The 14649-nt window shown below is 41.8% G+C and overlaps 1 protein-coding gene across 1 annotated transcript in view; it reads right to left on the minus strand.

The window, feature by feature from the left end:
- Positions 1 to 14649, minus strand: part of Dnah8 (dynein axonemal heavy chain 8) — a 276612-nt gene that overhangs the window by 34879 nt on the left and 227084 nt on the right. Inside the window, exons 83-84 of the mRNA XM_027943662.2 lie at positions 12899 to 13000; positions 5281 to 5441 (exon numbers count right to left, since the gene is read on the minus strand). Coding sequence (XP_027799463.2) covers positions 5281 to 5441; positions 12899 to 13000 — 263 coding nt within the window. The remainder of the gene's footprint in view (positions 1 to 5280; positions 5442 to 12898; positions 13001 to 14649) is intronic.

A 14649-nucleotide genomic window follows, 5' to 3' on the forward strand; every position in this document is an offset into this window, starting at 1 on the left:
AACGATTTAGCACAACCCAAAACAACTTAGAGAGATCCTGTCTCAAAATTAAAAAAATAAATAAATAAAAAGGGCTGGGGATGTGGCTCAGTGGTTAAAGCGCCCCTGGATTCTGTCTCCTGTACCCAAAACAAAAATGAAATAATGATAAAAATAGATGAACCAGATAATTTTACCTTTTTTAAAAAGAATATTATTTACAAAAGTTGACTGCTAGGCTGGGGTTGTAGCTCAATGGTAGAGTGCTTGCCTTGCATGTGTGAGGCACTGGGTTCGATCCTCAGTGCCACATAAAAAAATAAGTAAATAAAATAAAGATATTGTGTCCATCTACAACTAAAAAAATATTTAAAAAAAGAAGTTGACTGCTGTAGCAACAGAAGAATAAGAAGGATATCAAAGAACTAGTACCACCAAAAAGCATTGGGCCCAGATGATTTCATAGAGTTCTACCCAAAGTTCAAGCTCCCAATGCTACCTACATACATTATTTCAGAGCTCAGGAAAGTCCCAACATTTTTATAAAGCAAATCTAATCTTGATTAACAATTAAATCTGATAAAGAGCGCATAAAACTCTAGAACAATCTTATTTATGAATATCAATGTAAAAGTCCTCAATGAATTGTTCATAAAGTCCATCACCACACTAAATGAATAATACATCAGGACCAAGTCGCATTAATTTCAGGAATGCATAGATAATTTAAATTAGGAAATCTGTTCATATTTTCACCAAAGTTTTAGATATTTGGGAATAAATCATGTAACTATCTCCCGAGATGCTGAAAGGCATTCAAGGAAATTCAATGTTCATTTGTGATAAAAATAAACATGCAATAATAGCTAGGAAAAGCCCAGGGGGAAGAAAGAGCAACAAGGGGACTTAGCCCTACCAGAGAGCAAAACATATTGTGGAGTTTCAATTTTAAATAGACTGCTGTGTAGCAAAAAAAGACCTATGTACCTGTGGAAATTCTGTCTTCATTAAAGGAAGCTTCTCAAATCACTGACGATGGGTGACAGATTGCTACCCAGAAAAAGAGGAAATTTCATCCATACTTAGGACATAACAACTTCCAAATAAATATAAAAAAATGAACGCATACTGAAAGAAAACACAAATTATTCCTTTATAACCTGATGTGGGAAAAAGGCCTCTGACTCACAGCCCAGATCTAGCAATGATGACAACGACAACAGGATTCATAAATTTGAATATGTAAAAATAGAAGTACAACAAAATGATAATAACAGCTCTATTGGGCCAATGGGAAAACGTCACAAAGTCAAAATCTAATAACAACCTGAGAAAAAAATATTTACAGTGCACATCACAAATAAAGGGCTGATATCCCTAATAATATAAGTCAGTCTTAAAAATCAAAGGGAAGGCTGGGGCTGGGGCTCAGAGGCAGAGTGCTTGCCTGGCATGGATGAGGCACTGGGTTCGATCCTCAGCACCACATAAAGTAAAATAAAATTATTGTGTCCACCTATAACTAAAAAATAAATATTTAAAAAAATCAAAGGGAAAGCCAGGCATAGTGGTGCATACCAGTAATCCCAGCCGCTCAGGAAGCTGAGGTAGGATGAGCCAATTGGAGAAAACAGATGAAAAATTTGAAAGAAAGGTTGAAAGACATGAAGGCTAGAATAATGAACTCTAATAGGCATCTCAGAAATGTGTAGAAAAATAGACAAGGAAGAACAAAAAAGAGAAAATAAGTGATGAAATCATGACTAAGAACTGAATGAACCCGGCGGGGTATAAAAGTGAACTCCTATAATCCCAGTGGTTTGGGAGACTGAAGCAGGAGGATCAAGAGTTCAAAGTCAGCCTCAGCAACTTAGTGAGGATTTAAGCAATTTAGCAAGACCCTGTCTCAAAACAAACAAAAAAACAGGCTGGAGATGTGGCTCAATGTTGAATACCCTTGGGTTCAATCCCTGGTACTAAAAAAAAAAAAAAAAAAAAAAAAATCAAAAAGAAAGAAAAACCTCTATTTGAGAAAAATGGGCTATATACAAATAACTTTAAAGTATTTGAACTTTTTCTCCATTCAACTCAAAATAAGAGAAAGTAACTTAAAATTATGCTGAGATGCCATTTCTCACTGTCATTGGTGAAAATTCAAATGCTTGACCAACACTCTATTGATGAGATTCTGAAGAAACAGGTACTCACATACCTGTAAAAGTGCAAAACAGGTGAGGGACCCTGACAATAATCCCCACGCCTTGATCCTGCATCCTATCCATGGTGATTTACCTCGAACATGCATCTCCAACAATATAAGAAACCTCAAGCAGAGGTTGTTAACTGAGGAACTATTCAAGATAGCAAACTACAAGAGAGTGGTTGAATAAACTAAGATATGCATAACTATGAGTAGCATACAGCTGTAAAAAATAATGAGGGAGACATCTATGAACCCTTGTGGAGTGAAAAAGGCAACACTCAAACTTTGGCAACTTCATTTAAAAATGAGAGGATAATAAGATGTGTAAATGTTATGTACATGCAAAGAGAAACACAGGAAAGATAAACCAGAAACTAACAAGCTTGCTTACCCATAAAGGAGGAAGGAAATGGGCTGAAAGGGGTGAGACTTCTCTAAGAACACCTTATTATCTACTGTGACATCTGAACAATGTGTATGTTTTACATACTCGAACAACAACAAACAGGGGAAACTAAAATGTAACACGTAAAAAGTGCAGTAACTTTATATCAATTGATGATATAACCACTCAGATAAAAACAATCTGCATACCCTCGGTGGGATATATTCTGAGGACAAAATAAAACAAAAAAAAAACCAAACAGCCAAGAAATCTTGACCTCCAGTTAGCAGGTCTCTTGTGGGGCTTGGTATTAGTGTATTAATTCCAAGCAAAGGAGAAAACACATTGAGGGAGAAAGGAGATGGCAAGGTGGCAGGGAGAAGGCCGGAATCCTGCAAGTGAGATTATTAGTATTAGCTCATGACATTTTACAAAACATGTAATTACTTCCTGTCTGTCGGCCAAGAGGGCCCACAGATGCATGTTGCACACTCATACAGAAAGAAACAGGTATGGTTATATGTGCATGTAGCTTTAGAGATGCAAAATACAGAGTTATAAATATAGAAAGAGAACTAGGAAATGCAATAAAAAGTTAATTGGTGAGCCTCCGGGAGGGTATATGCTTTTCAGAGGGCTTGTAATAGTTCACAATAGAAAGCCAAGGGCTGACTCTACCTTTATCTTTAGTCCCATTTACTCTGTTGCCGTGTTTCTCTGGACTTTTTCTGGCTCTAGTTAACCTGCACTGAGAGCTGGTGATCAAAGCTTACTACGGTGTTTATGGCAGAGGAACACCATCCCTCTAAGTTGGGATGAGATGACTTCCACTTTGTCTCGCCTGCTCTTTGGGAGGATCTGCAGGGCTCTACAGGTCACATTCTCTAGGAACCAGCTTCCAGGACTCCCCAGGCTCTTGCCAAGGGAATTGGATCCAGAGCCCTCAGAAGTGGACATTTTCAATTACAAGTTGATAAGTGTTTAGAGACTTGTCAGCTGTTTTTTTTTTTTTTTTTTTTTTTGGCCCGCTTGTATGAAATCATGAGATCATTCTATAGACTACCCCCACTGGTCAGATCACAGCCTAGAGAAATGAAGTTATCACTGAGTCAGTCCACAAATGCATCCTGAGCATGAGGCACTGTCATAGAGGTGGAGATTCAGAGGTGAAAATGGACAAAGGTTCCAGATGCAGTGGAATTTATGCTTTAGTGGTGGCTGATAGACGATAGCAAATAAGTAATTAAAATACAGAGTGTGTTGTTGGTGAAGAATACTGTAGAAAATAGCAGGGCAGGAGGATAGGATGTGGGGCGGGGACTGGGGAATGGGTAGCAAAAGGTGACATTTAAATAAGGACGACGGAAGACGTGAAAGGTCAGCCACAAAGATATGGGGCGGGGTAGGGTAAGATGTTCCAGGAAGTGCAGACGTGGCACAGGACCTCAGGAGGGCTCTGAGCAGAACAGCAATGTGGCCTGACTCACATTTTAAAATTCTCAGCTAAAGCAAAATCTGTGCTCCCTCTTTCATGTATAAATTTATGCTCAAGCCAATCCCTGAAGAATCCCTTTTATTTCTTGACTTCTCTTCCATTCCCAGGTAACTTAATACATCCCCTTCAAACAGCTACAGCTGCCACCAAAGAGCTGTCATCTTCTGTCTTAGGATCTGAACAAAGTGTCATTAGCTGTTCGTGGGGCCCAGTCACGTCTGCATCTTGAAGATGAAAAGCATCGTGGGTGAGATTAAAGGATATGGAGAGGGTGGAATTGATGTGGCATAAAGAGGCCACCAGGGCATACATTGTGCAAAGGGTGAGGCAGGTGTCTGGAGGTGAGAGGACAATCAATTGACAGCAAACCGGGACTCTTGAGACCTATCAAGTGTAGAGAAGCAGAAGATGGGGGGCACCCACGCCCGATTGCGGTTATTAAAATGACAATGGTCGGTGAGGGACCGAGAGAGGCACACCATGCTGACACACGGACTTGAACCTTTCACAGGTGGGCCACAGACTCAATGCCTGTGCAAAGGAACAGCTCAACTGGGACTTCCTGTGACCACCCCATGGAGCCAGGTGGTATAGTTCAGGGTAGAGAACTCTCAAGAAGGGTGAGAACTCATCTAAATGGTGGGTCAGAGAAGGGGCTTGGGTCTGGGAAGCATTTCTTCTGTCTCCATGGGAGGAGGTGGCCTGTGCTCCTGTGCTCAGTCATATGCCACCCTGGGAAGTCCATGATGGAAGGATGCAGGTGAGCAAGTAAGGGGAGAGGATCCAACAAAGAGAAGGTCAGGCAAGTCTTCATCCTTCATCTACGCTTCCGGCCCTTTTAGACCCTATTTATGAGCATCGTATTTTAATGGATTTTTGGAGAAAGCGATAAGGAGCTTGGAGAGGACTGTCCTATCAGTGGAGAGCATCAATACCCACCACACCAACTGGCTTTATGACATGACAGAGGAGAAATAGTCAATGCATAAATTAGAGCTTTAAGGTTGTCACAAACACTGGGGCACCAGGATTTAGTGAGAGGAGAGCAGGCCAAGATGTGACAAAGTTGTAATTGGGAGACAGGAGGCGACAATATTTTTCACAGTAAAATAAAAAGAGGGGAAAGGAGAGAGATTAAGAGAGAAAATGAAATGCACAGACTTTGCCAGGCTGAGTTACAAATGACCCCTTCAAATTAAAAAAATGCCAAGAACTTACGTGATATCAGCATTAGGGTGAAGCCCAAAAACTTCAGGGTTATCTAGGGATGGCAGTGACTGGATGAATTCAAAATACTGGTCCAAGGTTTTGCACACGGGGATTTTATAACCAGTATAAAAACAGAATGATGGTTCAAACATCTTCTCACTGAACCAGACCTGGAGGAGGGAGAGAAAATAAAAGAAAGAAAATTGATGAGAGTCTAAATGAAAACTGCCACTATCGAGGAGGAAGGGTCGCCTTATTTCCATTTTAATAGGTTTTTTTAATATTGGTTTTGAAAGCATCTTCACAAAACTACTGATAGAATAATTAGCACATCCATGAAGAAAAGTGAGAGGTCAGAACAAAAAAAAAATAACTCAGGGAGGCTTCTGTTCAGCACCAAAGAAGAGATGTGCACAGTAAAGAGGATCAGGACCCATCAAGGCTGGGAGCCATGCCCACAGGTCTTTACTGGAGCAATTAGAGAACCCTCAGCTCCACTCTGGCAGAGAAGGGGACACACTGCAGAGCCCCAGGAGGCATTAGCCATCCAGGAGGGTGTTTTCATTGTCTTGAGCACCACTCCCACCATGCAGGGCCTACGCTAGGGGCTTGTGCACGTGTAAGGTGTCACTCTCAATGACACTGAGCACCGGCACAAAGCCAGAAAGCCTTATAAGCATCTACCCCCACCCTGAGCCCAGTAGCTTCCTTTGTTAATTAAGTTAGGTCCCTGTCCATCAGAAGCAGTGTGTTATCACATCTTTTTCTCATTCCATGTGAATTGATGGATTATCTGTAACAAAACAGTGCGAGAACAAATACACACTCGGTGTGAATAGACTTATTTTGAAGGGCAGGGGGTGATGTTGAATGCCTATGAGCTGGTTTTGAGGCAATAACTCTAGCATCTGGCAGGGAGAGAAAGAAGGGAAAGACAGGCGTGGAAATGTAGGCACAGGGTCTGTTCACTCCAAGGACTGACGGGAAGGAGATGAGGTCTGTGCCTTATTCCAGGCAGGGACACTTCCTCTAGGACCTTTCCTCCACAGGCTCCTTTCAGTTCTTTTTAGATCCAGACACTGCTCTGAAATACCCTGTGTATTGGTTCTCTGTGGCTTTATTTGCTTCCATTCTACTCTATTCAACTCCTGGGCACAAGGCCCCCGAGCTTAGAACCAGAACAGAATGCAGAGATGAAAAACTCACAGTCCTTTCATTCAAGGAGCCGGTGACCTAGTAGAGGGATAAGCCAATTATGGAAGAACCATAATACAAAGTGTACTAAAGTAAGAGCCAGAAGGAAATACAAATAAGCAAAGTACTAGAGAGGCTTTGAGCTGGAAGCAAGAATGGCTAGGTGGATGTCAGGTAAGGAGGTGATTTTGGAGAACAGCCTTGAAGGAGAGAATTTTTGTCAGGAGGACTTGGAGGTGGGGAGGCCACACAAGCAAAGGCCCAGAATGACTGAAGCCAGAAAGGTGAGGATGTAGAGGTTGGTGGGTGTAATGAAGTTGGGGTAAACATAATGTCGTTGTAAGAGACAGGCCAGGAAAGTAGAGGAGGTGAGGTCATTTTATGGATGACTGTGGATACCAGGGCGATGACTGGTGCTTATTTAAGAACCGGGGAGCAATTGAAAGTCATTAAAGGGCACAGAGCTGAGCACAGTCATTATTGAGAAAGATTAGATTTTTCGTGATGTGGATAGCTTAAATTGCAGGAAGACACCCCAGGGAGGCAAAGGCCTCAGCACACAGAAAACAAATGAACACAATGGATTCTGTGTTGTCAGATGGCAAGTACCTAAAAAAGTAAAATGAAGCTTCTTCCTGGTTTATGATTACTTTATTAACACACACACACAAAGGGCTGGATCCAATTCACACAGGGCCAGGTTTCACCAAATGTGGAGGCTCTTTGCGGGTATGGACAAAAATACAGAATATGAAATCTACTTGGAATTACTTTGGGAGACTCTAAAAAGCAGATTCTACAATTTGTGGCAGATGTAGGCTGTGACAGGATCTTTAAGAGAAGAGGCCTAGTGGAAAGCCCTCTGGTCACTTGGGGATGTGCCCTTGAAGAAGAAAGTGGGACCCTGCCCCTTCCTCCTCCTCCCTCACATCCTGGCCATGAGGTAAGCATCCTCACTCCACCACACACTGTCCACCATGACCTGCTGCTCCACTCGCCACAGGCCCAGAGCAATGGGGCCAAGTGACCATGGACGACACCCCAAGAGCTGTCAGCCAAAATAAACCTTTTTTTCTTATAGGTTGATTAGCACAAGTATTTGCTACAGCAATGGAAAGATGACAGCAGCCATCCTTGAATGAGAACATGAAAAAGTTCTGCCGCTGTTAGTTGTTGTTGTTGTTGTTTTTAACTGTAGTTTTAATTTTTTTATTGGCACATTATAATTATACAAAATAGTGGGATCCATTATGCCTTATCATAATTTGCTCAGTCTTCGTCTCCTGCTAGGTTTTGAAGAGATACTCTGTAAGATGACTCTGTAAGATGACTTTTTTTTGGGGTGACTTTCCAAAATGAAAGTCACAGGGGCGGGGATCTGACTTGGAAGCACTGATTTATAATTGAACCACTTCCCATAGTAACTCGGGATCCCACAGCAGGGGAAAGTGGCTGCAGTGTGGATTGGCCAGCAGAATAGATGGCAAGAGTGAGGCTGTGGACGGCTAAGACAGAGGAAGGCAGGACAGGGGCTCTCTGATGCTATTCTACAGCCTGCTCAAGAGGATTCTGCTGCCAAGTTCATGTGGGAACTTCAAGCCCTGAGAGCCAGAGACCCAGCCTCAGCCCTCTGCTTATGGGGGGGGGGGGAGTCATCTAGAATAAGTCAAATCTAGACAGAGGCACGAGGAAGGTGAAGGACAGTGAGGCAGGAGGTTGGGGGTGATGGGTGAAGAGCAGGTGCAGGGGGAATAAGCGAGTGGGCCAGTCATGGACAGAGAACTGTAGCCACCAAAGGGCTTGAGGGAGGGGACAGAAGGAGCCAGGGAAGCTCCTCAGGAGAGAAAGGATAGAATGGTAGTGAGATGAACTTTTCATTTAGGGTAGGAATTGCTGAGGACCCAGGTCACAGAAACCAGGATCTGATGGTGTAGAGAGGATCTAACCCGGTGGGGAGGCAGCTGCTGTTCCTTGGGAGCAGCCAGGACAGGATGGAGAAGGCACCCTGAGCTCTAGACCAGGGAGTCTGCATGCCCATGACCAAGACACATCCCATGTGTGCTTCCCCCAGGCCAGCCTGGGCCCTGGGGATGCAGAATCTTGGGCCTCTGGGAGGGGGATGAGGTCTCACTCAGTTGCCCCAAATGTCAAATGTTGGGCTATGGAGAAGGGAAGAGCAAATTCAGAAGGCTAGGGACAGAGAGGGGGACTTGGCCAGCTTGAGATCTGCAGGTGGAGCAGGCTCCAGAGCAGCGAGCAGAGCTCCCTCCTCTCCTTTCCGAACTCCTGACTCAACCATTGACCTTGAAGGGACACATTAACACAGCAGCTCCTAACTGCCCCAGATCACCAGGTGGAGAGCAGAGGGCTCTTCCACATGCTGCCTCCTTGACAGCCAACCACTGTGTCCCACACACCTCTGGGTGACACAACTTCAATAAAACAAAGACAAACTTACAGAGGTAGTTGGCTAATCAGGACTTTTCTTGAACTTGAGTTTTTAGAAAAAGAGTTCATAACATGCTTTTTTAAAAAGTTGAGCTGGGCATGGTGATACATGCTTGTAATCCCAGCAGCTCAAGAGGCTGAGGCAGGAGGATCGTGGGTTCAAAGTCAGCCACAGCAACTTAGTGAGGCCCTAAGCAACTTAGCAAGATCCTGCCTTAAAATTTTAGGACAAACAATCAAACATAAAAAGGGCTGAAATGTGGGTCAGTGGCTAAGTGCCCCTGGGTACCAAAAAATAAAATAAAAATTTAAAAATGTGATACGTTAAGTGTGGTAAAAACACACATGCACACCTTGTGCTGGTGTCAGTAGAAATTCAACTGTTTTAAGTGACAGAAAATCCTCAGGGTATTGAGATTATATGATGCTCATCAGCAACACACATGCGTGAGTGAGTTCTCAGAACTAGGGAGAGGGGTACAGAGACCAGGAAGACTCGGTTCCTTTTAAGGGGCTTACATTCTAGTGGGGAAGACCGAAAACAGCTATCAGAGTCATAGATTCCCTATCCTACTCTCTCAGAAAGCTATACTTTATCCACTCTCTTCAAACATCCCAAACTCGCCTCTCCCCACTCCTCAGCCGATGACTTTGCTTCTTATTTCTCTCAGATGCAGCCAGTAGAAAATGGCCTCATCTCCCCACACTGACTCCAGAGGTTCCTGCAGCCACCCATGTTCTTCCCCACCAAGAGGAATGGGAGGCTCTCCTGCCAGGAAGGGAGGAGGGGAACGTGAAGGTGTCATGCAAAATAACCTGCATACGTATCTCTAAATCTAAACAGGCTCTGCTTATAAAAATTATCATAATGAGCAATAGAGGTGGGAGATAAAAATAAGGTGGTACCCAGGGGCTGGGGCTGGGGCTCCGTGGTAGAGCACTTGCCTAGCACGTGTGAGGCGCTGGGTTTGATCCTCAGCACCACATAAAAATAAATAAATAAATAAAATGTATCATGTCCAACTACAAATATATATATATATATATTTAAAAAAAATTAGGTGGAACCCAAACAGCCCAGGTAGAAATGGAAGACACAAGTTGGAAGGTTCAGAGTTAAAGGGTATATTAAGCTGCATGCTTATGCTTTATGCACCTTTCTGATTTGTGTTAAATTACTTGAATGTATTCTTTAAATATATATTTTATGTTTTGGGGATGTGTAGTTGATACTCAAATGTTACATGATCCAAATAGAACTCCCAACTTCCAGTCTTAGCAAATAAAACTCATTCCTCTGCAGCCCTTCTGCTCCTCTGGAAATCATTCCACCCTCCCCAGTTGATCAGGTCAAAACTAGTAGTGATCCTTGACTCACACCACTGCTCTCCCCACACACTAGATTCCATCAGCACTCTGCTGGTCGGCTCCGTGAAATATATCCTGAAGCTGGACATGCTCAAGACCCTAATTTCAAAAATATAATGTCTGAAACATCAAACTGTACCCCATGGACACGTACAGTTGTTATATGCTAATTAAAAAGAAAAAAATAAGGTGGACATGGTGATGCACATCTGTAATTCCAGCTATTCAGGAGACAAAGGCAGGAGGATTTCAAGTTCAAGGGTACTTGGGTGACTTAGCGAGATCCTGTCTCAAAATTTTAAAATTCTTAAGAAGGGCTGGGGATGTAGCCCAGTGGTAGCCCTAGGTTCCATTCTAAGAACCACACACACACACACACACACACACATAATAATAATAATAATAATAATAATAATAATAATAATAATAATAGAAAGAGAGAGAACAAGAGAGAGAAAGAAAGAAAGAAAAATTTAAAATTTTTATACACTCACACTTCTCAGAGTCTTTACTGCTGAAACTCCAATTTTAGATACTCTTATAATTTTTATAATTATTCTGCCCAAGTATACTACTAAGACTTTTTTTGAACCTTTCTCATGTTCCCTAGTTATCATATTATTATTTTCATGGCCCCTGCCCCCTTTTAAAAAAATAAGTTGCAGTGGTGGAGCAGCAAGGGCTATAATTAAAGCACAAAGTGGACCACTGTTACATTTCTCCACTGTCAATTTCTACATTCCATCTCTATGGAAAAATGTCATGTCCCTTTATTTTAGTTTTCCCCATTCAGCTCTGATATCCACATACAGTCTCCTTCCTTCTGAGGGCATCTATTTAAAGGGACTTGCTAATGTCCTTAAATATGTATTTATCCTTGTACAATATACTCAGGTTACTTTATGGATCGCATCTTATTTTTTCCAGCTGCAATCAACACTGTTTAAAGATCCGTGCAGGACATCGCATAGATCATCTCTCCCCGGTGCTGCTTCGGCTATCGCCATAAGCACCTACAGTTAACTTGTCTCTTTCCCTGTGATACATACAGATGTGTGTTTCCTTCAGCTTCCTGAGACCACAAACTTGCTATCTTTGTTCATGGTGAGAATTTCTCTGGGACATATCCTGAAGGGTAAGATTCTGGTTCAGAAAGCTATCATTTCACACAGCTAATGTGGTTGAGCGCACACCAGCAGGCACCCCAGAAGGGTGAGCACAGCACTCTCTCGTACCCAACCACTCCATCTTATTTTCTCAGGATTCTTGGGCTTCTGAGGTGGACACTGAGATACACCACCTGATCCTCCTTCAGGACCCAGGCACTCACTCTCCCCAGCTGTCTAGAGTATTAGCTACTGTCAGTCCCCAGGAACTGCCCTGGCAGAAGGGTCCCCTGGGAGAAGGGTGGAGGGGGCACCCAAATGCAAATCTCCGAGTTAGGATCTGTTTCCAGGGAATCCACCCAATGATGGCTGCCGTCAGCTCCTTTCCCAGTGTTGCCATCAACACATACTTTGTACATGCCTGTTTGGGGACTTTCCCTTGAAATGTTCTGGGATATATCTACCTGGGATACTTGACTTCAGCAGGTATCTCAGGAGGGTTGTACAATTTGATCTTTGAGCACAAAGGCATCCACCTTTCCTCGTCCTTTATAAAACTGGGTATTTCCCACCTTTGTCTTACGAGAAAGCATGCAAAGACATGTTAAGGGTACAAAAAAAAAAAAAAAATCGGATTTTTGGTCAACCTCCAGTTTACCAAAATATCCCAGAAACTTGTAGCTTGTACCTGGTTGTTTAGTTTTAATTTTGTTTTAAAAAAGGGAAAGTAAGAAAATAAAATTACAGAAACAGAGAATTAACAACATAGGTCCTAACATAAAGAACTTAACAATCATAAATATCCCTATATCTGATCTTTTTTTCATTTAAGTAATGTTTATTGCTTCTTTAACATGTAGAACACTTTAAGAAGAGTTTGAGGTTGGTAGGTATTAGTTATAAATATTTAACCTTGATGTGAAAACCATAATTGTCAGGTAATATTTTTCTCTAGAAAACGTTTACCAATATGCTATATGTGGATTTCACTGGGTAAAAAAAAATGAAAAATTATAAAAGAATTGAATACTTCATCCATTTTCAATCATCCAATTTAACAGAAGAAATTTTTAAAAATTAAATTATGGTGACTCCCTCATCCATTATTTTTTGGGCTTGAAGGCACCATGAATCTTGCTCTTAGAGGAAGAGATACAGAAATGAGGGCCAGTGTTTCCTCCCAGGTGAGGCACCAGGAAATGGAGAATGTGGAGGACGGATGGGTGGAGGGAGGCCTGGGCATGGACAGTTCACCCATACAAGAAAGGGTTCCAAGACCCTTGAGAACTGGTCACTGCTCTGCTCAGACCGCAGGTAGATTGCTACTTTGTAGGTAAGGATGGGGATGTGTGTGGCAGGTGCACTTCTTGGCTAATTTGTTTTTAGCAACTTCTCTTTATACTGTTCCCCTCTTAAGTTTGGCATACCCATCACAAATAAAAAGTAGGCTTGTTTAAAAAGAAAATACAATGAAACTGTCTCCATGCTTTCCTTCCCATGAATTGACTTACTCTAGCGAAGCAATTAAGCAGACGTTTATCAAAATCATCTGTCACTCTGCCTCCATATTGTACTTCTCCAATCATGTACCGAACTGTACTCCACGACACACCCTTTATCAGAAATAAAAAAAGGATTATTCACTGTCAATCTAAACAAATAATTCAGGTTTTTCTCTATAAGAAAGGTCTGGGAAAGGAAGTGCTAGCTAGATTGTATTTAAAATGATGTGTTTTAGAATTATTCATTATCTTATATTAATACCTCTATCACATGGCTGGAACCACTATAGTTTGATCTCCAAAGAGAAATCTACAATACAAAACACCAGTGGATGTGTTGCCCATGGATTATTTAAAATAGAAAAAAAAAAGACTATTTTTCACTCTGTGGATGTAATCACCTCTAACACTCATTACAGTCATGCCAAGCTGTTACAGAGGGAAAAAGTGGTGTTTAGTGAAGAAAGGAGGAAAATCAAGTAATCAACTCTTTAATGTGCTCTCCTAGTAATATATTTTCTGGAATCAGTAGGAGAACAACTAGAAAAGTATTTATTCACAAGGTTTTTCTACAATGCAATCTTTTGCCGTCTCAATCTGTGAGCTAAAACTACATCTAAGTGTTCATTAATTTTGATAGCAATCTCATCCTGGCAATATATTTTAGATAGTAACAGTTATTTTATTTTTGTTACAAAAAAATAAAAAAAGAAATTCTCCATACATTTGGGGTAGGAGAAGTGAGGGTGTGTGATTCTTACTTATTTTTATTCTTGGTTAAAATTTGATTTTTCAGTTCAGTTGCCTTTCAAAGCAACTAATTCCAGGTAACTATTGTTTATACTAACATGATAAATAGCCACAGAATCTGAACCCATACAATAACAATTTTTCATCAAACTGCCGTACTCTTAATTTACTATCCCTTTGATGGTTTGGTTCTAGCGATCCCTCCTGTCCAGGTAAACATTCATCACGCTCCCTAGCACAATCCTGTCACTGTATTTACCTTGAAGGCCTACTGTGGAAAGGAAGGCCGGACAGACGGGAAAAGTGGCATTTATACATACACTATGCATTCACAAATACCAACCCACTTGCTCCTCACGGAATCCACGGCCACTTTATAAATGGGGACACAGGCTCTGAGGCTCATTCACTTGCCCAAGATCTGGAAGAACCAGATCTCTAACCCTTTAGAACATGGGTGATGGGACAACTGGGTTTTCCTTCTCTGTGAGCGTGAGGACATCTCCTGTCTGTCTTTTCTGGTCCTCATCAGTAAAACCGGCCTCTCAGTAAAGTCTCAGAGGGCAAAGACAAAAATGAGGCTTTGCACAGGAGTACTTTGAAAACTACAAAGTGCCATACAATTTTGTTAAAAAAAATTTTTTTAGTTGTAGGTGGACCTTTATTTTATTTATTTATTCTTATATGGTGCCAAGAACTGAACCCACGGGTTAAGTGCTCTATCAACTAAGCTACAACCCCCAGACCTGCCACAGGATTTTTAGCAATGACCACTGTTAGACATTTTTTTTTTTTCCTGTGCTGGGGCTGAAACCAAGGGCCCTACCACTGACCCACACACCCCAGCCTAGTGACCACCATTCAGAATCAAGGCTATTTATATGCAAAAGCTAACATTAGACTTCAGGTTGGGGTTGTGGCTCAGTGGTAGAGTGCTTCCCTAGCATGTGTGAGGCACGGGTTTGATTCTCAGCACCACATATAAAATAAATAAAATAAAGGTCCGTCAA

Source organism: Marmota flaviventris, chromosome 6 (genome assembly GCF_047511675.1).
Source record: "Marmota flaviventris isolate mMarFla1 chromosome 6, mMarFla1.hap1, whole genome shotgun sequence".
Taxonomy (NCBI): domain Eukaryota; kingdom Metazoa; phylum Chordata; class Mammalia; order Rodentia; family Sciuridae; genus Marmota; species Marmota flaviventris.